The sequence below is a fragment of the Saccoglossus kowalevskii genome, chromosome 22, assembly GCF_978046115.1.
Source record: "Saccoglossus kowalevskii chromosome 22, keSacKowa6.1, whole genome shotgun sequence".
NCBI classification, from domain to species: domain Eukaryota; kingdom Metazoa; phylum Hemichordata; class Enteropneusta; family Harrimaniidae; genus Saccoglossus; species Saccoglossus kowalevskii.
The window spans coordinates 18,928,553-18,952,745 of record NC_140662.1 but is presented as its reverse complement, the minus strand read 5'-3'; the positions used below and the strand labels follow the sequence as shown (position 1 = coordinate 18,952,745).

The window sequence follows — 24,193 nt, the reverse complement described above, 5'->3', positions numbered from 1 at the left end:
GAGAAATGTGCCTTATATACATGTATTGGTAGGCAATGTAAGCTGCTCAGCAAGTTCCCCTTCATACGTCACAAGGGGTATTTCTGTATGAAATGAGAAGCTAATGCTAATGAGGAGCTTTAAAATACACAAAAATAAAGTTGTCCTAGACTGAGTTTAAAATGCATTTTTTCACTTTAAAAAAATATGTTATGCTTAGAAACATTAAAAATTAATAATATTGATGTACCAATGAATGATTTCAGGCGAGAAAATAGCAGCTGTTTCACAGGCACTTTAATATTTGTGTGTCGTGAACAACTGGTGTTAATCTTGGAATACCATCCTTAGGACCTGCTAATTCGTTCTTATGATGTGTGCAGTTGCTCTGGTAGGAGTTCCTTAATAAGACCATGCTCTGATATTGCTCCCTAGTTTCTTAATTTGACCAAAGAACATTTGACCATGTATGGAATAGGCTTTGCATCATGCATTCTTGTTGTACTTCTTAATAGTGACATACATACTTGGTGTAGCAGAAGGAGCGTTGAATACTGTTTATTGAAATAAACAATCCCCAGTATAATTTTTCAATATAGACAAGAAATCATAGTACGAACAAATGTATAACTCATTTGCAGCAATGAAATAAAGATATGTATAATGCATTGCAATACAACAAATTAAAAAAAATAATAATTGCAAGATAAAAAATTCCATCAGTAACACTTCAGTGCTGTGAATGTAGTGATGACATTTGTTTGAAACTGTAAACTATGTAAGATGTATATTAGATAAGAAAATGTGAATTTCTTTGATAAATTCAGAAATATGGCAAGGCATTACAGTTTGTTCGAAATGTTCACAGCTGTGATAGCTGTGCCCCTTAGCAACAATTAATAAATATAAATATAAGTCTTGTCATGAGTAGAATTCCATGCCATATGCTAAATAAGTTAAATTGTAGAATTGCATGATTATTTATATACAATGTAAAGTTATTGCAAAGAATTTGGAAATCTGGAGTTGGATAGTTATGAAAGTATATACACATTTAGTTTTATATCAACTTTGTGATGAAGATAATTGTTTTCAATCCCCGATGAATGAGTGGTCTGGCACACGTAGCTTATGTAATTTGAAATGCTTGAAATTGGTTCTGTAATTGTCTTTCTGTAATTGTTTACACCTGCTTGGTGAAATAGGTGGAATGTAATTACAGGTAAAAGCAAGTGAAAATACCATTGGCAAGTAAATAAATGTGAAACATACTAAAAGTTATAAATACATGTTAATACTATTAGGATGACAAATATAGTTTATAATAATTTATTTGTCAATGTTTTTTTTTTTTTTTAAATGACAAAACATGGCATATTCAGAGGTTAATTGCTGTAATTCAATGCATAATATGATTAAAAGTCTACTGATTGTAAGGTGAGCATGCAAATAAGTTGTTTATTACTTATAGAATGAGCTGCATTTAAATATTAATACACTATTATGCATAGATATGTAATTAGATGCATAAATGATATACACTAAATGAGAGTTGCAAGGCAGAAGGATTGTGAATGGAGTTTTTCGCATTCAGTGTTATTTATGAAAATATTTGTTCATAATTTTATAAACTGGCTTGGAAATTCCCACCACCAATTAGATACAGTGCCAGAGTATTTTGGCTAATTTTCAACAAATCTAAATTCAAATAATTTTGTTTACTTGCATGTGTACTATGATTGCATATTTTAATACATACACACTCAAAACATTACTTTTTCATGCCATGACGCATTTTACCCTATCTGTGTAACTTCATGCCGTAATCCTAATAAAGTAGATTTAAAGTTCACAACTGGCGGGGGTCCATGGAAGCTACAGGATTTTTAAAAACAAATATTGTATTTACTGACATTTATTTTTTATTTATATGTATACCATGGGGTAATTCTTTAAAAAGCTAAGTGCCTTTATGTACAGTGACGTGAACATAACTACAATCTAAGAGCATTGAAACAAAACTCATTTTGAGTATACAGGAGACGTTCCAGTAAGGAATTGTTAAAATTGGCACATCAAAATCCTTGAATGGAACATGTTCTATATTCACCAAAAACAGCAATGCTATGTCCTTGACAATAGAGTCTTATCGCACTTTCATTCCCAAGTGAAACAAGCAGCCTCTCGGCTGAGATAGCTCCGCTGTTAGTAATGCACATTTCGATTAAAGAACAGAAGATATCATTAGGAAATGAACAATATGTATAGTATCAATGCAATGGGACTTGCTGTTTTCAACAAGAATTCAAAAGTATCATTTTTGACCATAAATGATTGTGGTTTTTAACAAGAAGAAAATATCACTTTTTACCAAAAATGACAAAAAAATTCATCAAAATTAGAGAATTGAAGATATCATCATGAAATGAACAAATTTGAGAGTGGTCCATATGTAGTATCTATATATGTAATATCAAAGCAATTGGACTTGTGGTTTTTAACAAGAAGTTGAAAATATCACTTTTTACCAAAAATGACAAAAATATTCACCAAATTTAGAGAATTAAAGATATCATTACAAAATGAACAAATCTGAGAGAGGTCCACATGTAGTACCTATATATGTAATATCAAAGCAATTGGACTTGTCGTTTTTAACAAGAAGTCGAAAATATCACTTTTTATCAAAAATGACAAAAATATTCACCAAAATTAGAAAATTAAAGATATCATTATGAAATGAACAAATTTGAGAGTGGTCCACATGTAGTACCTATATATGTAATATCAAAGCAATTGGACTTGCGGTTTCTAACAAGAAGTTGAAAATATCACTTTTTACCAAAAATGACAAAAATATTCACCAAAATTAGAGAATTGAAGATATGATCATGAAATGAACAAATCTGAGAGAGGTCTACCCAAGGTACATATACACCAAGTATCAAAGCATTCAGACTTGTAGTTTTCAAGAAGAAGTCGAAAATGTAAAACATTGACACGGACGACAGACAATCACTCATATGATAAGCTCCGCTTGACAAAGTCGACAGCGGAGCTAAAAAAGGTTGTAGTAAAAAAGAACGATTTTCGACCAATCTTTGATGATTTTTTGGGGTTATGTCATTAATTCAGCTTAGTGGATAGATTTATTTATTAGAAGCGCCCGGGAACAAAGATTTGGGATGTTAATCGTGAAATAAACATGCCGGCAAATGTCAAAACATTATTATGCTAATGGAGTTCACCATTTGCAATTTGTTTTTTCAATTTCTTCTCTGATAGCTACGTAAATTGGGACCAACATGTTATTGGCAAGATTCGAGACAAGGCAGTGAAAACAGAAAAGAACTGAAGGCAAATAAACACTGGAAGCATAAAAATGTTTCACATCATAGCAAAAAGTATGGGGGAAACGGAAATTACTCGCTTTAACGCTTTTAGGGTCATGCGCGCCAATTTAGAGTGCACATATTTAAGTGTCTGTACCTCAGCAGATGATTTAGCCCAGGATTCAAAATTCATATCAAAAATGCGAAACTATATGTTTTTACGCAATCTGGGAAGTCTGAATTACTAAACGAAGTACAGGACGACAAAGCTGAAATATCTAAGAGTCAACACATATCAAAAATTATATCTCAAAAGTAAATATCCATGGTATAATTTTAAGTTTGAAGAATTGTGAGAATTTGTTACTACTCTAAATATACAAACATATTTTAGTATAAGGTAGTAATAAACTGAATGTGGTGTTAGGTAGACCTACCAAAATGCTTAATTTTTGTTAAAGAAAAATTTTTGGGAATTTTGCAAGTCATAGCAAGGTACATTACATTCAGAAAATTTCATAAAATTATGTTCGAATCTCGAACGTTATCCAATCATGGAAATTGATTTAGGAAAATTAAATCATTTACAGTATTATTAGCTTGAGGGAAGAACAAATTATATAAATGTTCAAGTTCTTTATGAATGACCTCCAAAAGGTCACACATCCTGGTACATATATACTTTTGAATGTACCACAAATGAGATTTAATCCCAGGCCCCTACCAAATGCAAGAAATTGTTTTGGAAGTTCAAAAACAGTTTACCAGGGAAAAAATTGTACAATATTGAAAATTATCACTGTTACAGGGATTTAAAACCACAGAAAATATCAGGATTTGTGACCTTAAGGGGTCATGGAAAGTACCAGGATGTGTGACCTTTAGAGGTCATGGAAAGTACCAGGATGTGTGAGCTTTAGAGGTCATGATAGTACCAGGATGTGTAAGCAAGGAAATAATACCATACTCAGGGAAAAATGAATAAAGCAGTCATTTAATTTTGTTCATAATTACTATATCCTGCATTTCAGTGTCTTCAGCGTTTTCATCAGGAAAAGTTCATTTCCTTTATTGGGACTTCATATAATAGACATTTAGGAGTTTTCAACAGATTCACCACTATTCTCTGTACGCAGCAGTGCAACTCTTTTTTTGAGTACAAATTTACCATTGATGAGAATTCCATGATTTTTGAACAATATAGTAAAAACTGAGGCAAAATATTGAATCAAAAAAAGCTTAGAAAGCATTCCTATGTGAGTATGGGAGACGCATCAAATATTAATTTAAAATTACTTATACTTCAGATGTTGATAGAATTAAAAGCTGTAAACTGACTAATTATTATGCAAATCAAGTAATCAGTATGCACAGATTTGAGTGTAAAACTAACAAGTCATTGAAAATGACCCCGTTAAATTAAGTTCTCTTTGTGCTCGTCATATTAAAGTGGAGGGGTTGTCGCGAGCGTGTCTTTGCCAGTCAACCATCTTTGATCCAATTGAGAAATAAATCGTCATGGACATGTATCCTAACATGTATAATCTATGTACCAAGTTTGAATGACAACTGACAAAGCATGTCCAAAATACAACATTTTCAAAAAACAAGATGGCTGCCAGTCGGCCATTTTGAATCAAATTGCTAAACCACTGCATGTGCATATGTCCCACATAAGGTACTAGGCACATGCAAAGAATGAACAGAATCGGTTCACAAGATTCTGGACAGACTGAGGGACGAACAGACGGACGGACACACGGACGGGCGGACAGACTCAGGAACTCACATATGGTCGGGGACAAGTATCCTAACATGTATGATCTATGTAATAAATTTCAATGAAAACTGACAAAGCATGTTCAAAATACGACATTTTCAATAAACAAGATGGTTGCCAGTCGGCCATCTTTGATCAAATTGTGAAATAAATCGTCATGAACATGTATCCTAACATGTTTAATCTTTGTACCAAGTTTGAATGAAAACTGACAAAGCATGTTCAAAATAACATTTTCAAAAAACAAGATGGCTGCCAGTCGGCCATTTTGAATCAAATCACTAAACCACTGCATGTGCATATGTCCCACATAAAGTACTAGGCACATGCAAAGAATGAACGGAATCAGTCCAAGGGTTTCTGAGATGACTCCGGACGGACGGATGCACGGACGCACAGACGGATGGACGGAGACCGAATTATAAGTCCCTGTTTTCGGACTTCGTTCGAACGAGGACTAATAAGGACTGTGCAATGTCACAGACCATCTATGTACCAAGATTCATTGAAATGTGATTAGAAAATTATGAATTATTATGCAAATCAGGGAATTAATATTAACAAATTTAAACCCAAAACTATTAGTTGAAAAGCTGAAAATTAACTAATTATGCAAATTAGGTGAATAATATGCACGACTATTTACCTAAAACTAAACAGGTTTCTGCATAGTCCTAGAGTATATATGTACCAAGTTTCATTGAAATGCAATAATTAGTACTTGAAATATGAAAAGCTGAAAATTGATTATGTAAATTAGGTAATTAATATGCAGATATAAACAAAAAACCTATCAGGTACCTATCTATGTACCAAGTTGCATTGAAAGGTGATGATTAGTACTCAAGATATCAGTGGAAAAGCCAAAAATTTACTAATCATTATGCAAATTAGGTATTAAAGTAATATGAATGGATTTTTATCCAAAACTGATAAAATCTGTGCATTCGTCCAAAGCATGGGGGCACTTGTGGCACGGAAGGAGAGTGATGTTTCACTGTGACAATGAGAGTATTGTTCACACATGGCGCAAAGGTTCCACACGCTGTCCCTACATCATGCAACTCATTCGTGCAATTTTTCTTACCGCTGCCTCATCAAATTTCCATGTCATGATCACCCACATACGAGGAACCGATAATAACATTGCAGATGCTCTTTCTCGCTTACAGATGAACCGATTCCACTCTCTTGCACCACATGCAACAAGCCAGCCAATCAACTCTCAGAACCACATCGACTACCTGCGTGGCCGTCACCTGCTGACCTGACTGCCCTGGAAAATAGAGCTAAGTATTATGCTTTCCATTCTCTGGCCGGCTCAACTCGCCGCACTTATACAACCGCTCAGACCACGTACATCAACTTTTGTCATGCTTATGGCATACCCACACTGCCTGTTACGCAACAAGCAGCAACGTTATTTGTCACTTTTCTGGCATCATCAGGGCTTGCTTACAATACCATCAATTTATATCTTACGACATGTATGGCCATGCACATTGAGGCGGGCTATGAAAATGTTGTATCCAGTTACTCAAACATTCACCGAACCCTCCAGGGGATTAAACGACAACATGGTGGGCCAGTTTGAAAACGTTTGCCAATCTCAATGAAATTGTTACGCACACTCAAGAATACGCTTCGTGCATCTACCGTACTACAACCAGCTGATCAGTTAATGCTATGGTCAGCGTTCACCATGGCTTTTTTCGGGTTTCTGCGTGTCAGCGAATTTGCCGCTCCATCACCAAATAGCTATGACCCGTCAACAACAATGTTACATTCCGACATTAACTTGGACAATGCTCGAAACGTTCTTATCATTCACATCAAGGCATCTAAGACTGACCCGTTCAGACGTGGTCAAAACATCACAATTGGCGCATCCGGTTCATCGGTATGTGCGGTGCGAGCATATCGCCGTTATAAGAACATTACTGCTCAACAACCAATGGGCCCAGTATTTCAATTTGCTGGCGGATGCTACCTCACACGACAGAAGCTTACCCACATACTTCAGCAACTGCTTGCGCAATCGGGACAGTCTAACATCACACAGTACACCAGCCACAGTTTCCGAAGTGGGGCAGCCACCACGGCAGCCGCTGCAAACATACCTGACTGGCTTATTAAATGTCTTGGAAGGTGGCGCAGTGATGCCTATCAGGTGTATATACAGACACCAACAACAACAACACTGGAGCGAATTCCTGGACTCCTTGTGCACCAATAACATCACTCAACGTTTGCCTGAACATTTGTGACGAACTTTCATTTGATCAATCATGTGTTAAACTGTTGAACTAAAATATGTGGAACTCTCCGATCAATTTGTTGAACTCTTAAAACAATGTGAAAAACTCTTTGAGTTGTGTTGAACTTTTGCTTGTGTCACTGCAGATACGTTCAGTGTTTCCCTCTTGTAGCATTTTTAGTCATTCATTAATTTAGCCTTATTGGCAAGTTCGATTTCTTTAAGCACTGCAACTCATGCGATCATTTAAATATATTTTTGTAGATCTTAAATCAATGCAGTACGGTGTATGGATGGCTTCGCATTTTGATACTGTATAATTTCTTTTATTCCTGCCTGATTCAGTTTGTCATATATGTTGTATCAAGGTACGTTAGTACTTGACTGTATTTGTTTGACCTCGTTTTTTAACTTGAGTTATGCACAACTCGCTTATCACTGCACAGGTCATGTTTGACCACGATTTCGGCTGAATTGGCTGTGCTCGAAGATACATTATGTTAATGTACATGTACCTCAGTCGCTTTATCATTACCACATGTTTTTTACTTGCAGGTACACATCCACGTTCGTTCGACGATGACTGCAATATTGCACCACTCGTAATTTGGGGGTTGTCACTGCAGCGGCCTCAGCCTTGCTTGGGTATTTTACTGCGGTGCTCTTGCCACAGTGCGAGTCTACATTGTGACTCGTACTGTGACAACAGCCCCCTCAACGCCCACTGGCAGGGTTGCTGTAGAGACCGTTCACACTCAGGTACCACGTTGTCCATGTCATGGTGCAACTCAAATCTGCGAGTTGCATCATGGGGTCGGCCGCTACGACACCTGCACGTGAGGGCGAATACCCCCACTTATTTACTGGCAATATCATGTGTTCACTGTGTGTTCATTTCCCATACCTTGTCCCTCATACAGCCCTGATGCGTTAATACCATGTTTCACCAAAATCGAATGAGTGGCTCTTCAGATTACATTGGAACAGTCATGAAACAGCTAAAAATTAGCTAATTACATGTACCATGCAAAGTAGGAAATTAATATGCATGGATTTCATCAAAAAACTAATCAAGTCTGCAGAATAGCCCAGAGCATCTATGAATCAAGTTTCATCAAAAACCAACTTGTGGTTCTTGAGAAGAAGACCCTATTCCACAAGGGAGAGTGTTCACTCTTGCCTCTTGCTTGTTTATAAAATTAATGATTTTGAAACTTCTGAAAAAAACATTTGAGAAATTTGAAATATTTACATTCTGTTTTATTTTACTGCAAGTAGAAAAAAAAGAAAAAATATTTGAATATGAATGCCCACCCATATTTAATTACAAATTTATTCTAGGTGTAAGTCACTGTCATGAACACAGAATTGTAGAAATGCTTAAATGATTTGTGTGCACATCTTATAACTAAAATCCACATCAGACTGTCATCTTGAATATGAATGTGATCAGTCAAGACATTTCTCAGATGTGGCTCTAGGGAACTACATTTTTGAAAAATAAATTTATAAATTATTTTAATCAGATCTCTAACAAGCAGCCTATCGGCTGAGATAGCTCTGCAGTTAGCAATGCACATTTCAATTAAAGAACTGAAGACATCATTAGAAAATGAACAATACATGTATGTATAGTATCAAAGCAATCGGACTCTCGGTTTTTAACAAGAAGTCGAAAATATCACTTTCTACCAAAAATGACAAAAATGTTCACCAAAATTAGAGAATTGAAGATATCATCACAAAATGAACAAATCTGAGAAAGGTCTACATGTAGTATCTATATAGGTAATATCAAAGCAATTGAACTATTGGTTTTTAACAAGAAGTCGAAAATATCACTTTTTACCAAAAATTACAAAAAATATTCATCAAAATTAGAGAATTGAAAATATCATTACAAAATGAACAAATCTGAGAGAGGTCCACATGTAGTACTTATATATGTAATATCAAAGCAATCGGACTTACAGTGTTTAACAAGAAGTCGAAAATATCACTTTATACCAAAAATGACAAAAATATTCATCAAAATTAGAGAATTGAAGATATCATCACGAAATGAACAAATCTGAGAAAGGTCTACATGTAGTACCTATATACGGTATGTAATATCAAAGCAATTGAACTATTGGTTTTTAACAAGAAGTCGAAAATATCACTTTTTACCAAAAATATTCATCAAAATTAGAGAATTGAAGATATCATCACGAAATGAACAAATCTGAGAGAGGTTCACATGTAGTACCTATATATGTAGTATCAAAGCAATTGGACTTGCGGTTTTTAACAAGAAGTCGAAAATATCACTTTTTACCAAAAATGACAAAAATATTCACCAAAATTAGAGAATTAAAGATATCATTGCAAAATGAACAAATCTGAGAAAGGTCCACATGTAGTACCTATATATGTAATATTACAGCAATTGCACTTGCGGTTTTTAACAAGAAGTCGAAAATATTACTTTTTACCAAAAATGACAAATATTCACCAAAATTAGAGAATTGAAGATATCAACATGAAATGAACAAACCTAAGAGAGGTCTACCCAAGGTACACATACACCAAGTATCAAAGCATTCAGGCTTGTAGTTTTCAAGAAGAAGTCGAAAAAGTAAAACATTGACACAGACGACGACAGACAATCACTCATATGATAAGCTCCACTCGACAAAGTCGACAGCGGAGCTAAAAACAGAAAGACATACATCATAGTCATACATGTATGTTTAACAAAAATCTATGCATGTCTCTTGAATAGAATGCTTTGATTTTGGTGCATAATGTTTTAACTAAAATGGCCACCAGTCAGCCCCTAGTGAATTTGATGCAGGGCTGCTGTAATTGTGTTAATCTGACTGAAATCTGCTATAATTAATAAAACACCTAAAAAAATATAATTTTAACTTTTAACAATATGATTGTTACAATTACAAGATTTTTAATACAAACTATGTTACCTTGAGATGATTGCCAATAATTTGTTGTGAATCCTAAGAAAAGTTTATTACATGAACAAATACCTTCAGAACAGTTATAAATATTTCACTTGCTATGGGTTACACAACAGCATTCTACCATAGCCAAAACTACTGTTCCTTGCACCGATTAACGTGAGATTATCTCCAATACGTTTACAAATGTGTTACTATGTGTTTAGAAAGTTTCTTCAATTTTCATTGGATCTGTTCAGTCATCCTTTTAAGTTTTTGTTGCATAATGTGTATGACATTTTTCTGCTTCATGTTGATTTATCAATATATCGCAGTATTTCATTACTCTGGCAAATATGTGTAACTCAAGCCAGAAATTACACAAAATTACATACATGTATGGTGTTGTCTTCACCATAATTGAAATTGATTGAGGGCGTGATTTTGACCCCCGATGCATATACACAGTCAGAGCCATGTGGGCTCAACTTTATCAGAGTTCAACACCAAGGGTTTATTGGAGCTGAACTTGGCTTGAGCCCGCTTGAGTTAAACGTGTATACACGTTCATTTTTGCTGGCTCGAGCCAAGGACTGTCATGTAAACAAAGCAATTAACTATTTCAGTTTTTGTTTACTCACTCAGTTGTCCAAATCAAACATCATAATTAATCAATCAATCAATCACATGATGCCTTATTCTGTCACATGGTACATTCAGGGGGGTAACCTAATTCAGTTGTCATGGCAACTAAAACCACAACACAACACAACAAATTTGGAAGAATGCTTTTCACCTATGCTGTAAATCTTTATTAATGTATACCGCTCCCCCGCTCTAGCTCAAAGTCCAATGGCAAAGTAATTATTTACTATTTACACTTTTATAGGCAGTATCAAACAATTTAGAATCAATTGAATATTTAAAAAACAATCTGAAGAAAGACAACCCCAACAAAATATTTATATTTCTAGTTCTTGCATGTCTCAGTTAAACATGTGTGCAACACAAATCCTTTTTTTTTTAGTTTTTTGATCAGAATAAAATGAGATTTTGCTTAAACAGAAAGAAATAAGATAAAGTAATCAATATGCAAATTAGCTACTTAATATGAACAAACACGGCCCTAGAACTAATGTCTGCACATTACACCAATGTACATACATGTATGTACTAAATTTGTTCAAAATCCTTTCATAAGTTTTTAAGATTTTGCTTACACAGACAGACACACCAAACACAGAAGCTAATAATGTTTTAAAAAAAATCCTGTGAATTCACAGACTACAGTACGAAGTATGTGTATTTTAAAATACATGTATTAGTAACATTTGGAAGTGTTATATTTGTCAGAAATGATCCAATTTTTCAGAAACACATCTCATATTGGAAGATTCTTTTTTTTTTTATTTGAAGAATCCTGTATCAAGTACATTTAGTGCTATATAGCCCCGGTACTCTCGTGTGGATTCTTTTTTTTTTTTTTTTATTTAAACAATATTTTTATTTCGTTTCAATAATGGACATACAACACAAAAAATTACAACACATAAAGGAAAAAGGAAGGAAAAAAAAAAACAAAGAGAGAAAAGGAAAAAAAAAAAAAAAAAAGAGAGAAAAAAAAAAAAAAAAAAAAAAAAAAAAAATGATCTGGTATAACATCTAAATTTACCCATTATCTAACCAATTAGTTAATGGTTCCCATTTCTGATAATGGATTAGCTCTTTGTTTTTGTTTATTGCGATTTGTAGTTCAATATTTCTATTTTCCCTGATCCAACTTTTATATGCGTATTTTGTTGGACGATTCTTGCTTTTCACGTAACTGTGCATTTTAACCTTTTCACCACCACTTCCCTTTTTTCATCAAAAATTTACAAAATAGTCCTGTTTATAGTCTGCACTTTCCTTCTGAAAATTGTGACAAAATAGCTAATTTTTAAGTAAAAACTGAAAATTGACTGTTGGCTTCAAAATAAGGGGTCATTTCCAGAAATATTGAAGAATATGAGAAAAAAGGGCAGAAAAAATTAGGCAAGGAAGTCTGGTGGTGAAAATGTTAAACTGTAAACAAAAAAATTACATAGAAGACAACCCCCATCCGACAATTTATCATAAACTTTCCTAATTCTCAGAAATAGCAAACTCTGAAAATACATGACCTACTTTTGGGTACATTAAACTTTCTGGTATATTCAACGTTTCTTTATAAACGTTGACAAAAGATCTATTGTTCAGAGGGGTATAAAATCACCATTTCTTATACAAAGCCACTATGAAAGGGCATGTCACTCAGGAACAAGAAATCTGATGTGAATCAAGAAGCACATCAAGCTTGAATAGGAGGTCCAGTTAAAAGTTCGAGGCAATGTGAACATTTTATGAACATTTCAACTCGGCCGATTATGGGTGATATGGGTTTGTCAAGACATATCAAAGTTACTGTGTCCACAGAAATTTAGTGTAACATCCAATCTTAAAAGTTAGTGATCTCAGTGATGTGTCATGTTCGATATGGAACTCGTATCAACGTATATAAATAAATTTTCTAAAAAAAAAATATCACAAAATGGAAATGTACAATTGTTAAATACATATACATTTGTATTACAAAGCGTTACTTTATGTATGTCACTAAAATAAACAGTTTTGTCAAAAAACAACAACAAAATGGAAAAAAAATCTCAAATATATATGTATTAGATTCAGAACTGTTATCATCATTTCTGAAATAGAGGTTCGTGAAAAAATTTGCTCTTAAATGCAGGGAAACGGAAATCTGACACTTAATGCTCAAACGTCAGACACAAGGTGTCACGTGTGTATACATGAATATCCTTTAATATGTAGCTGGAAATATGACATCTTGTCAAAAATGAAAAAAATTATGCACTATGTTGCTGTCATTTTCAATCAATTTTGTACAATATATGGTCCTTCAGCTTTATCAGCTTTGGCAGCCGAAAACTGAGTGTAAATATCGCAAACTTTCACCACACCATGAGGTCATGGGTTGTTTTATGAAAAGCATAAGCCTGGATAGGGTTTTTGGATATGAACATTTTAGTTTTTGACTGAATGACTCAACAGGGTTAGACTTTTAGAACTTAACAAATTAAGGTGCGGAAACCCTTCACCCCACTGACAACTATGTAACCACCCACCCAAAACAGTTGTATTGTAAATCTTTTTTTTTCAGTGTAAGATAATGAAATTTAAAAATAGTTTGAGACATGTGACAAGCATAAAAATGCCTCCGGAAAGTACTGTGAAATACTTTATTTTCGCTGGAATTAATTTTCGCTGAAAAGACTTTTTGGGTGTTTTGTATGGAATTTATTTTCACTGATTTTTGACGAGTGTAATGTAAAACATAGGAAATAAGGTATATTCGCTGGATTTTATTTTCACTGAATCATTCCTTCAGCGAAAATTATTTCCAAGCGAAAATAAAGTATTTTACAGTACTAGAAAAAAATTCATGCATGAAGCACATTCAGTAAAGAAATTACAGAATGCTGTAAATCACAGTCCCTCTATCCCCGGTCTGGAAACGACTAGCGTGCTTTTGTCTCGAACCGCGGTGCGGGTAAACAAACCATTCACACCCGGACCGAGGGAGTCAGGAAGTCAGACAGATTACAATACCGTCAAAAGTATTCATTAAAATCGGAAAATTTACCGTCATGCAAAGCGATACCTCATTGTATGACTTCACTTTGACTTCAAATTCGGGCAACCACAACGTAAACAAACATGTAAACAAAATTATCACTATGTAATTTGTTTTTTTTTTAACGGTGATGTGCATCAAAACTAGCATACCAACTCATAAACATCCAGTTCCTGCAATGCAAAGATTAATATCGGGAATTATGTTCATTTTCTCGTTTTAATAGGGAAAATACTTCACATGCCAACATGCTGACATCGCTAAACAAATCTTGTCAAAATGGCGTCGTTCATGTTAACGTTGTCGATCGAAAAACCTGTGATATTTCTGATTCTTGGGGGGTTCATAGCAGTTCAAGTCAACTATACAACAACTAATGACTTTATTCTATGCAAAAGTATATAACAATGCGTCAATGTTTGTATATAAATGATTTTTTTTAGCACAGAATTGAGTACATTGTCATTTCAAAACGTCGCCATTTGCATTTACGATCTAAAAAGCATCCATAAAAGTCGCTCAATTTAACATTAATAAAATGCGGTATGACAAATAACAAATCAGCCCATCAATTTTTAATGAAATGTTTCCATCATAAAATGTCAAAATCGAAGACAAATATTGGTTTCGCGCCGAGAAGTATGGTAAATAAAATAGAGTTCAATTCAATCACCCCAAAATCAAAAACGACAAATAACTGGGTAAAGGTATGAAAATTTGTTGCGAAAATGTGTTGCTGCTGGTAAAATAGATGAATTAAAGAACTACTCGCCGGCTAAAATATGAGCTTATACAGATATCCTGATTAAAAAATTATGTGAAAAAGCATGAATTCTGGAATAAACAACTAAGGTGTAAAAAAGTACATAACACTGACGATGTCAAAAATAGTGGCCGGCTGTGTACTGATCACGTGACAATGGTTTGGCCATACCCGCAATGCGCCTTTGCCAAGGTAGGATGCCAATTCACACCTAATACAATGACCGTTTCCAGACCGGGGATAGAGTGTAAATGTATTAATTATTCACTGGGTTTTAATTTTGCTATTTTTCCTGATAAGTAGAACCAGCTAAATTAAATCTACATGAACATGTAAAATAACAATAAAATTCATTGTTTCCTTGACAAATTTGTGGAATTAAAAAACGCAGTGAATATGATAAAAACATTAAAATAGTGAAATTAAATATCAGTGAAAATAAATGGTACTTCAACAACAATTTGAAAGCTGTAAAAGAGACAAGTCAGCGAAATTGGAATCGAATTTTATTGTCTGAACGAGAAGGAACAAGATCCAGATATTGTCATTGATAGCATTGGGACTCAAACTGGAGATATTCATAATTAAAGAATGGATATACGAGACAATACTGATCAGACACAAAAAGTCTGACGTCTGAGCACAATTTCACTTATCAATGTTGTCTAACTATACCATATTTGTTCTATCAGAAGCATAGCTCATATTAAAGCAACCATTTCGAAAGGTGGTGGTTATTGTGCAGTGCTAGCTGGTTTACATTGTATGCACCACATTGGACCTTAGTATATTGAACGAAAAGGTGTGTGGCGAGGTCCATAATTCATCAAGGACAGTGTCTTGTACGTCTTTGTGTTGTCTTGTACTCTAGATATGTTTTTTTTTTTTATTTTCGTTTGTGCTTTGTAACATGTGTATCCTGCGAGTTACATGTATGCTGTTGTCCTAGCAACAATTTTTATAAAATGATATCAGAACACACACTGATTTGATGCTGTATGATACAACATATTACATCATGTGCTTTTACAGTCTTCAGAGTGGTGCATACAAGATTTGTCTGATCATATTGCTTTCTTCAAGTCAGTTGAAAGGTCATCAGATGCATAATCCATGTTTAACTGATGCACCCAATAAGTAAACATTAGGCTGAGAAAAAAAAATATCTGTTTCTCGTTTCCACGCGCATCATTTAGAACTATGCGCCTCGGACGTTTTTTTTTTCTTTCTAAAGCATTCCAAAATGAGCTTGTACTCGTACTTGTCTCAAATTTCCCCCATTTTAGCCCAGTATTCAAAAAAAAAAAAAAAAAAAAAAAATTTTAATCATAAAATTTCCATGAAACGAGAAACAGAGAATTTGTTTTTGCTGGCCTTACCTCTACATATTGTGCTTCATTATAGTGAACACTGTAACAAACTACATGTGATTGTATGTAAGTGTTTCTTATAACGAGGTTACAGTTATATTGTTAAATCATGACATGAGAATGCCACAATGTATTCATACAGTGCCATAAATCCTGATAAAATAAGATCAGAGGCACTAAACAAAACAAACAAAAAATGTTATTTGAAACATGCAAAAAAATATAAAGATGATGAATCCATCATCCTTTGAATCATGTTTGCTTATGATTTTGCTGACTTGTCGCCATGACAAAAATTTTCATTCATTTCAGAGTGCATTGAACAAGGGCAAAACAAAACAGCTCTCACAGTCACAGTGATTGTATATTTCTCAACTACTGTAACATGTCAAGAACTCTCAATTCATGGCCATGCATGCTGAAGAACCAAAAGTAATGTCTATTTTGAGTGATTTTCAAATGAGAATAATTTCATGAGCACCTCATTGGACACCATTCATCGGCAAAGAAACCTTTTTCTGTTTGATTGGGTGATGTTCACTTTTGTTTTCAAGAACACAGACAAATTCAAATAAAAGCACTCATTTCTCTGTTTCACTTCAAGTTGCCATGGTAATATGATGATGAGCATGATAAGTGCACTTGTATAGATATTCCCAGTCAATCTTCGTAGATTATTCATTGGTTTCTCCCCCTTTTTTTTAACATACTGTATTTTTGTTTTTTGGCACATTTTCACTAGCATGTACACGTTTATCAACATATTAACAAGGCATCAAAAGATGAGTTCAAAGAGGGTCCAAGAACAAACAAACTAGATCACATTAATACTATGCACTCGCAGGTTTGTATACGATCATAGTAAACAACATTTTACAGTACAATCTGAGCATATCAACTGCCTTTCCATGAATAATTTCGGCAGATTATTCTGTACTATTTCAATATACTGAGATTTTAAAAGCAAGCTTAGCTAGGTGTATGTGCCAGGAGCATAATACACAAAATATCATTTTTTATTCATTTGTACTTATTTCAAAAATGCATGTTTCATAGCTAAAATATGGAACTTTAAATACATACACAAGCTGTAAATATGTTTTGTACATATTTCCACAAGAACATCTTTGGATTATGGTGGATTCTTTGCATTAATAGAAATCTCTTTCCAGTAAGATAAGATGTATTTTGAAGTTTGAACATGGTGTAAAATAAGGTAATTAGAAGCAAAGATATTGTTATGTAAATTATCCATATTTTATGCAAATGATCTATGTTTTTTATGCAAACAAATTATATTACTATGTAAATAAGCTATTATTATTATGCAAATGACTAATTAACTTATTGTATCTGACTTTTTTCCTGAAAAATTTACTAGTTACCCAAATACATTTTCATGTAGTTTCATGTAAATTCTATGTTAATTTTAGACCTAATAGATATACAGTATTAGACATAATTTTCCACTCGATACAAGTCTTGACCTAAATATTTAAACTTTTTTATCATTACGCAGGTTTATTTTGGGAAAGGTGTCAAAGGTGATACTGTTACTCAAGATGTTAATTAATGAAGTAGAGTTATTAAATTATATTACCGGTAAACATCTAAAATTCACTCACACTCTCATTGCAACATACACAAACATTATTTTCATTTGCGCTTTGCACTAAAGTAATACATATACCATAATCACTCTATTAGCAGTGCATCTCTAATAAAACACACATGAGCAAAAAATTGTTTAAGGATGTATGCTACAAAATAAAAAACCCATGGAAAATCGTTTAAAATACTACAGGTGTACAGGACATGTTACTCTAAACTCATAGAAAAGAAAAAAACATGGGGTTAATGTACTAATTTTTAAGATACACAACTCACAATTATGCTGAGTCAGCATTTTTAAGTAGCTTTAATAAATAACTTAAGTTGTCATTTATACTCGGTCTTAATCCACATTTTTACTGAAATTGGTTTTATCCTATCAGCACATAATATGAGTTCATATTTAAATTCAATTCTAATGAATTTAAGAAATTACCTATTTAAAGAAAACAATAGTTTCCTTCATTTGGTTTTGTATTTTAGATAAAAAAATTCATAGAAACTGTCCTACAAAAAATTTCATCCATGGAAATCTCTTGAAATTGTGTATATGTCGAGTGCTTATGAAGTTATTCCATATTATACATTGAAAATGGTATGTTAATGCACTACTTTTTGAGAAATAATTAGTTTAATTGTCAGTTTCAATAATCTTGGTGGCCATGTTGGATCATTTGCGTGACCTTTGACCTTTGCCAGTCCCCTTGTCAATATACATACCGGGGTACATCAAATATGGTCATGTACATCCAACATCAGTAGATTATATTGTTTTATATATGAAGTACAGTTTATATATATTGGCTGGGTGCTTGGGAGAATATTCTTACCTTTCATTGGAAATATAGAAATTCAAAGTCAAGCCACTATTAATGCACTGAAGTATTATTTTCTTCTGAGGGATACTGATGAAAGCATTGTATTCTCAGTTAGGGCACAGGTGTGTATGGTGGTGGGGAGGGGTGTGGTGTGCTGTAACATACATACAAGGCAGAGTATGACTAGTGTTACCATACATGAAGTGACAAAAAGATCAGTATTGTTTAATTGTAAGTAATATTTATTTTGTGTTCTGTTTTTTTAAATATTCATATATCGATAAATAAATAAAAGTGGTCCATAAATACTAATATAATTAAATATTTCACATATTTTAAAATCATATAACACTTGCTTTATCATTTTATTAATATACAATTGTATGTATTTAATTTTTTTTAAATCTGGATATAAATACACATATTTAGATACAATAACCTTCAATGGACAAAAAAAGTGTTTTCTTTTCAGAAAATATGCCAACATTGCATGAATAATCCCATTTTCACCCTATGAGACATTTACATACCAAATATCAGTCTAGTGTTCTCAAAGAAGTCATGTAATGAATGGATGGATTAGTGAACTAAAAAAATATCACAAGAGTCATTAATCATTGTTTTAAATATAGTTACTTCTTTTCAAAAAACTGCGATAGTGACAAGAATGTTTTTTTATGTTTGGTTACCCGTGGATGACCAAAATAATCTTCACTAAGCAACTTCACCAATCCATCTATCCCTCCTCTGCTATAAGCCAAGTTCAAGTGACAAAAAGCCAGACCAGAAGCAGCTATTTTCTCAGCCATACACTTTGTAATTACCTTCTTACTTATTAGTTGACTAAGAGAAGACAGATTTTTCTTTTTACACAATAGAAATTCAAGAGCTTCTATAATAAAATCAACAGAGAAGCTATGTTTACTAATATGGCTGATGTCAACATTACATTTACCAATCAATTGTTGAAGCATATGTACATCATGTTTTGCATTGTGAGCACTGTATTCAGTGTGTAAATAATCATTAACCAGGTTTTCTTCAGAGTAAGATGATCGAGGTGGTAAAATTTCACGAAATACAGAGAGCGTATCAGAAAAGCAGCAATGTTTATGTTTCAGTTTGTCTAAAAGACCATATCTTTGCACAGAACTAACCAGAATCCTAGCATCAAAATTCTTACAGTTATGTGCAACTAACACAGAATTTAATGGAATCCATTCTATAAAACTCTCAAGAGCATCTTTCTGTGATAATGTTGGTACTAAATTAAAGTTATGAAACAGTTTACCACATGTATATGTCAACCCAGTTACATTGGATGCTGCTGGATGTATTGGCTGACAGGGGTCAACATACTCATCAAATATTTTACCATCATAAGATGCAGCAATCTGACAAATTGAGGAATCAATACCAAATGATGTTGTTTCAAGATCAAATACAACAACAGGAGAATCTTGAAGTATTTTTACTGGAAAACTTACAGGAGCATTAACTGGTTCAGGAATACATGTAATATCAATGTCATTTCTAATTGCAATGTTTGTGTTGTATGTGTCACCTTCTCTTAACTCAGTAGCATTACATTTTTTGTTTCGCTCCTCTTTTAATTGTATACGTCTAAGTTTGTATTTTTTGTTTTCTGTCTGCATCTTTCTTTTTCTTGCTTTATTGTCTAGTTTTATTCCCCTCACCTGTGAAACAATTCCAGGAGATAGTCCATTTTCTTTGTTAACACTACAAACATATGTGTATCCACTATTTTTCTGTGAAACTGCTGCTGCAATGCGGATATTTAAACTTTCTGATTTACTGTAATGTCTGTTTTTTGGTGCTTTAGAAGCAACAGTGTTATGAAAACTTTCATTGGCTTGTGTTGAACTCATAAGAGAAAGTTTATTTGCACATGCAGCATAAATTTCAAAAATAGATTTTAAATCTTTACGCAATTCTACCCCAGAAAGATCTTTACCATATGGAAGACGTTTGTGGCAGTAAGTATCTGGCTGACGTTGGTAACCACACCATTTACGATCACATGATTCATGAGATCCAAATGCATGGGGAACAATGGCAAGCAAGTTTTTATTGATTAAAGCTGGCCTACCTTTGTTCTGAGTAACAGCATAGGAAAAACATGTTTGAAAATACTTGATAACACGTGGTGTTAATATTTTGTGAGTTTTTGAAAGTTCATATAATTTATTTCCTAGACCTTTTTTGGTGTGGTTCATATCTGGTCTCTTTTCAATATCTTGGTTAATTTCTGTTCTTAGTTTATGAATGGTTGTTGTATCATCATCCATAGTTAAAGATACTGTTTTAGCACTAGTTTTGTTAATAGTTTTTACCACTTCAACAGCAATATCTCCTTCCATAGCTTTGGAACTCCCTGTCCAGTTTTTACGACAGTCATGTTTTCTTGTGTTCATATCCCCATTTTCACAAATTTTGCATCCCTTTGAACGCACAGCATATCCCATAATTTTACCAGTTGCTTCCCCTATAGCAGCACCATGACCTGACAGACTGTTATATTCTTTGCCAGAGCCACGGCGCTGCCATGCACCATCAAAGGAAATATCAACTTGATTTTCATGTGAACTAAGTTTTTGTTCTTCAGTAAGAGCTTTAACACACAGTCGTTTTGCAACATTCTCAATACCAACACCTGCTTCTCTTTCTCTTTTCTTTAATGTCTTGTGGTGTATACCCGGTATATTCAGTGAGGCAAGGAAGTTATTCACATGAGTCTCTCCCATTCCACTGTGTACCATTCCTATGTTATGAAATAAGAAACAACTTAGATTAACATTTTATAAGATTAGTTTTTGCTGCCCTACATTACTAAAAGTATGATCACCAATATATGACCATAAGAGGTTAATAATTGAGATGAATCCTTAGTTTGCCTGTAAATCTTACCGGTGGCTAATTTGGTATTTACATCAAATATAGGTAATCCTTGGTTTGATTTGGCATTCCTATGTGTCGAACCTGTATACACATGGTTTACAGCACCACATCTCTGGCAAGGTATATACAGTACACTACCAAGACCATATCGTCTCTCCTCCTGGCAATCCACCAGAACAAGGTGTTCACAACACACAGCACAGGCTTTTAATCCCTCAGCTAGAACAGACAGCTGTACTATTCTGCGTCCAACATTCCAATTTATAGCACTTTCTGAAGTAACTTCTGTAAAGATAAATCAGATTATCATTACAGTCATCATGTAAATAAATTTCATGCAATTTGCACTACTATACTGGCTAACAGATATTGACAACAGTAAGATGTTAACATACTATCTGTGCTATTCGTAAGAAATGTATGAATATTTACAGAAATAAAAAGAAACCATTATTCCAAAATCATCATTTCCAAAGGAGCCATAGGCAAAACAGAAACTCTCTCACATTCAGATAATGTGAAAAATAACAATAATTTTTAGGTCATGGCTTATTTTCAGAAAAAACATTTATTGGGAGAAAATGTCCAAAAATATATATTACAATGTATTTAGAACAAAAATATTTGACACAATAACAAATAGAAAAAATAAAATTCAAGTATCTACTATAATATGCAAGTATTTTAATTTTAATTTCCTTAACACAGCCGCAAGTTCATCATGTTACATGTTAATTTTTTTCTGAAGAGTAAACAGATGAAATTTCAATGCTCTAAATTTATAACACTGGGAAAATAAATATGGATTTCAAAACAGCAAAATATAGAAAATATTTGAACATGCTGTTTATTCATAGTTAAAATTGTATCCCCTTGGTTATATGGAAGTGTGAGGACAATCATGCCCTCAAATTGGGGGTTTTGTGCGTATAGTTAAAATTACCAGTTCGCGTTGAAGGCACCTCGTCATAATTAATGAAAGCTGCAGACGACGCGACAGACAAACTTCGTTGTCAAATATTTTTTTTATCACAATTTCTGTATTTAGTGAAACAGGAATTAGGAAAAAATAAACACTGTTTCCCCCAAAATAAGCATAATCTGATGTTCATAAAAACAAATAAAATGTGAAAATATATTGATTCGAGTTGTGGATAACAGTTGCAGACGACTCAACCAAAGTTTACGTCGTAAACTGACACCGTACGTACGTACCTGAATTTGATTCTAAAACTACTTCAGCAACTTTCTTATGTTGGCGGTTCGCCTGGATAACTGCCAATCTTCTTCTCTTCTCTTTCTCGGTCAAAAATCCTTTAAATTTGCGTGCATTCGGCGATCGCGAAGCGTACTTGTTTGTTGTGGCAGCCATCTTGAAAGTCTGCTTCAAATGCGCAGAACGTATGCGCAGTGCATTTCCGCGCATACAACCTTAATGTATGCTGGATCCTTAACCACATGTGCTACTTATAGAGCAAAGATGGTACCGTTAAAATTGTATTATAAACCGCGGTTTATATTACAATGTATCAAATAACAAATTGGGATCAACAGCTCAAGTTCGGGGTGCGGTTTCTATTACGTAGATATTGCAATCACTAAATAGGCGTGGTCATTTTTTCCCCACATCACTTGCACAAAACAAACAATACACTGTACAATCTTTTGAATATAAGCTAACTCCAATTTAGATATCAGGGAAGAGTGATAAGCATCACGACACGCCACAAAAAAACTGTTCACATGAAAAAAAAAATACTCAGTATATTTAATGTAATATGCATTTATTTGTTTAATTTTCTTCGTAACAGAAAGTACCGTATATTCTGACAGGAGTTTCAAGTAAAAACAAGCACTAAAAAAGTACAGTACCGTGGGTACGGTAACGCAATCCGGCCATGCTTCGGCTCACAAGTGAATAACTTACTTGATTTCGAAGTGTTAAAATTGTTGATTATTACTCAGTTGTGATTATAATAACGCACGAAAAATAAATTCGTTGAATTGTTATCAAATGCAAGTAAAATTCAACTTAGTTTCACCGTAAGCGAATTATTTCGGTCACATGTAAACGGTCCATGCGATACGACATCCGCCATGTAGTTTTGAATGCACACGAGACGTTACTTGACCGGATAGGTCAAGTCGCTAATTAACCAATCAAAATGCTGGATGGTGCCCACATGTTCAAATTACCTTAGTTCATTTAAATACGTTAATGACAGGTCACCATCATCATGGTGAACGAAACCTGGAAGGGATTTACCGATAATGTAGTGCAATCCTTTGGCTTGGATTTCCATGGGAAAACGACACGACTTTTTTTTTAAATCAAGAAATTAGTTGTTTTCGAAAGATAAACTGAGCATTGAAAAAGAATTTAACAGTTTTTTGGTGATAACAGCTCATTGTCGAAAACTTGCGACACGTGGACGTATTCATAAAGAGTATTGACCATGGTACCTTCCATGTATTGACAAAAGTTGTCGCAAGAACAAAAGCAGTTTCACTGCGTGTTTGACATCCTAACACTACTGAACAATAAAGAGGTGTGAATATTTTTAGGCACGTTGTTGAGACAAATGAATAGGATTAGGAACAATGTACCAGCTGGTTGAAACAAAGTCAGCCACGATCTTGTTGAATTGGGGGTGCGGTTAGTAATAGGTACTTTTCATGTTTTCAATTTTTGTCGAGAACTCTTTAACACTGAAGCCGAAATCGGGGGTGCGGTTACTATTAGGTATGCGGTTTA

At 33.8% G+C, this 24,193-nt stretch overlaps 2 protein-coding genes across 2 annotated transcripts in view; both read right to left on the bottom strand.

The window, feature by feature from the left end:
* The window catches only part of LOC102806249 (uncharacterized), a 59,552-nt gene that overhangs the window by 18,448 nt on the left and 16,911 nt on the right, over positions 1-24,193 (bottom strand). The gene's annotated exons all lie outside the window — the stretch shown is intronic.
* Positions 18,741-22,903, bottom strand: LOC146729099 (uncharacterized). Its single transcript, XM_085495538.1, has 3 exons — positions 22,654-22,903; positions 21,448-21,723; positions 18,741-21,301 (listed from the first exon to the last, which is right to left on the bottom strand). The coding sequence occupies exons 1-3, from the start codon at positions 22,862-22,864 to the stop codon at positions 19,152-19,154; spliced, it is 2,637 nt and encodes an 878-aa protein (XP_085351664.1). The 5' UTR covers positions 22,865-22,903; the 3' UTR covers positions 18,741-19,151.

Bases quoted from the DNA above. Each gene is read 5' to 3' on its own strand.
- LOC146729099 (XM_085495538.1), bottom strand. From the start codon at position 22,864: ATGCGCGGAAATGCACTGCGCATACGTTCTGCGCATTTGAAGCAGACT. The intron at 21,724-22,653 runs GTACGTACGTAC...TTATCTTTACAG, and splicing joins AGTTTTAGAATCAAATTCAG to AAGTTACTTCAGAAAGTGCT. The intron at 21,302-21,447 runs GTAAGATTTACA...TTCATAACATAG, and splicing joins AAATACCAAATTAGCCACCG to GAATGGTACACAGTGGAATG.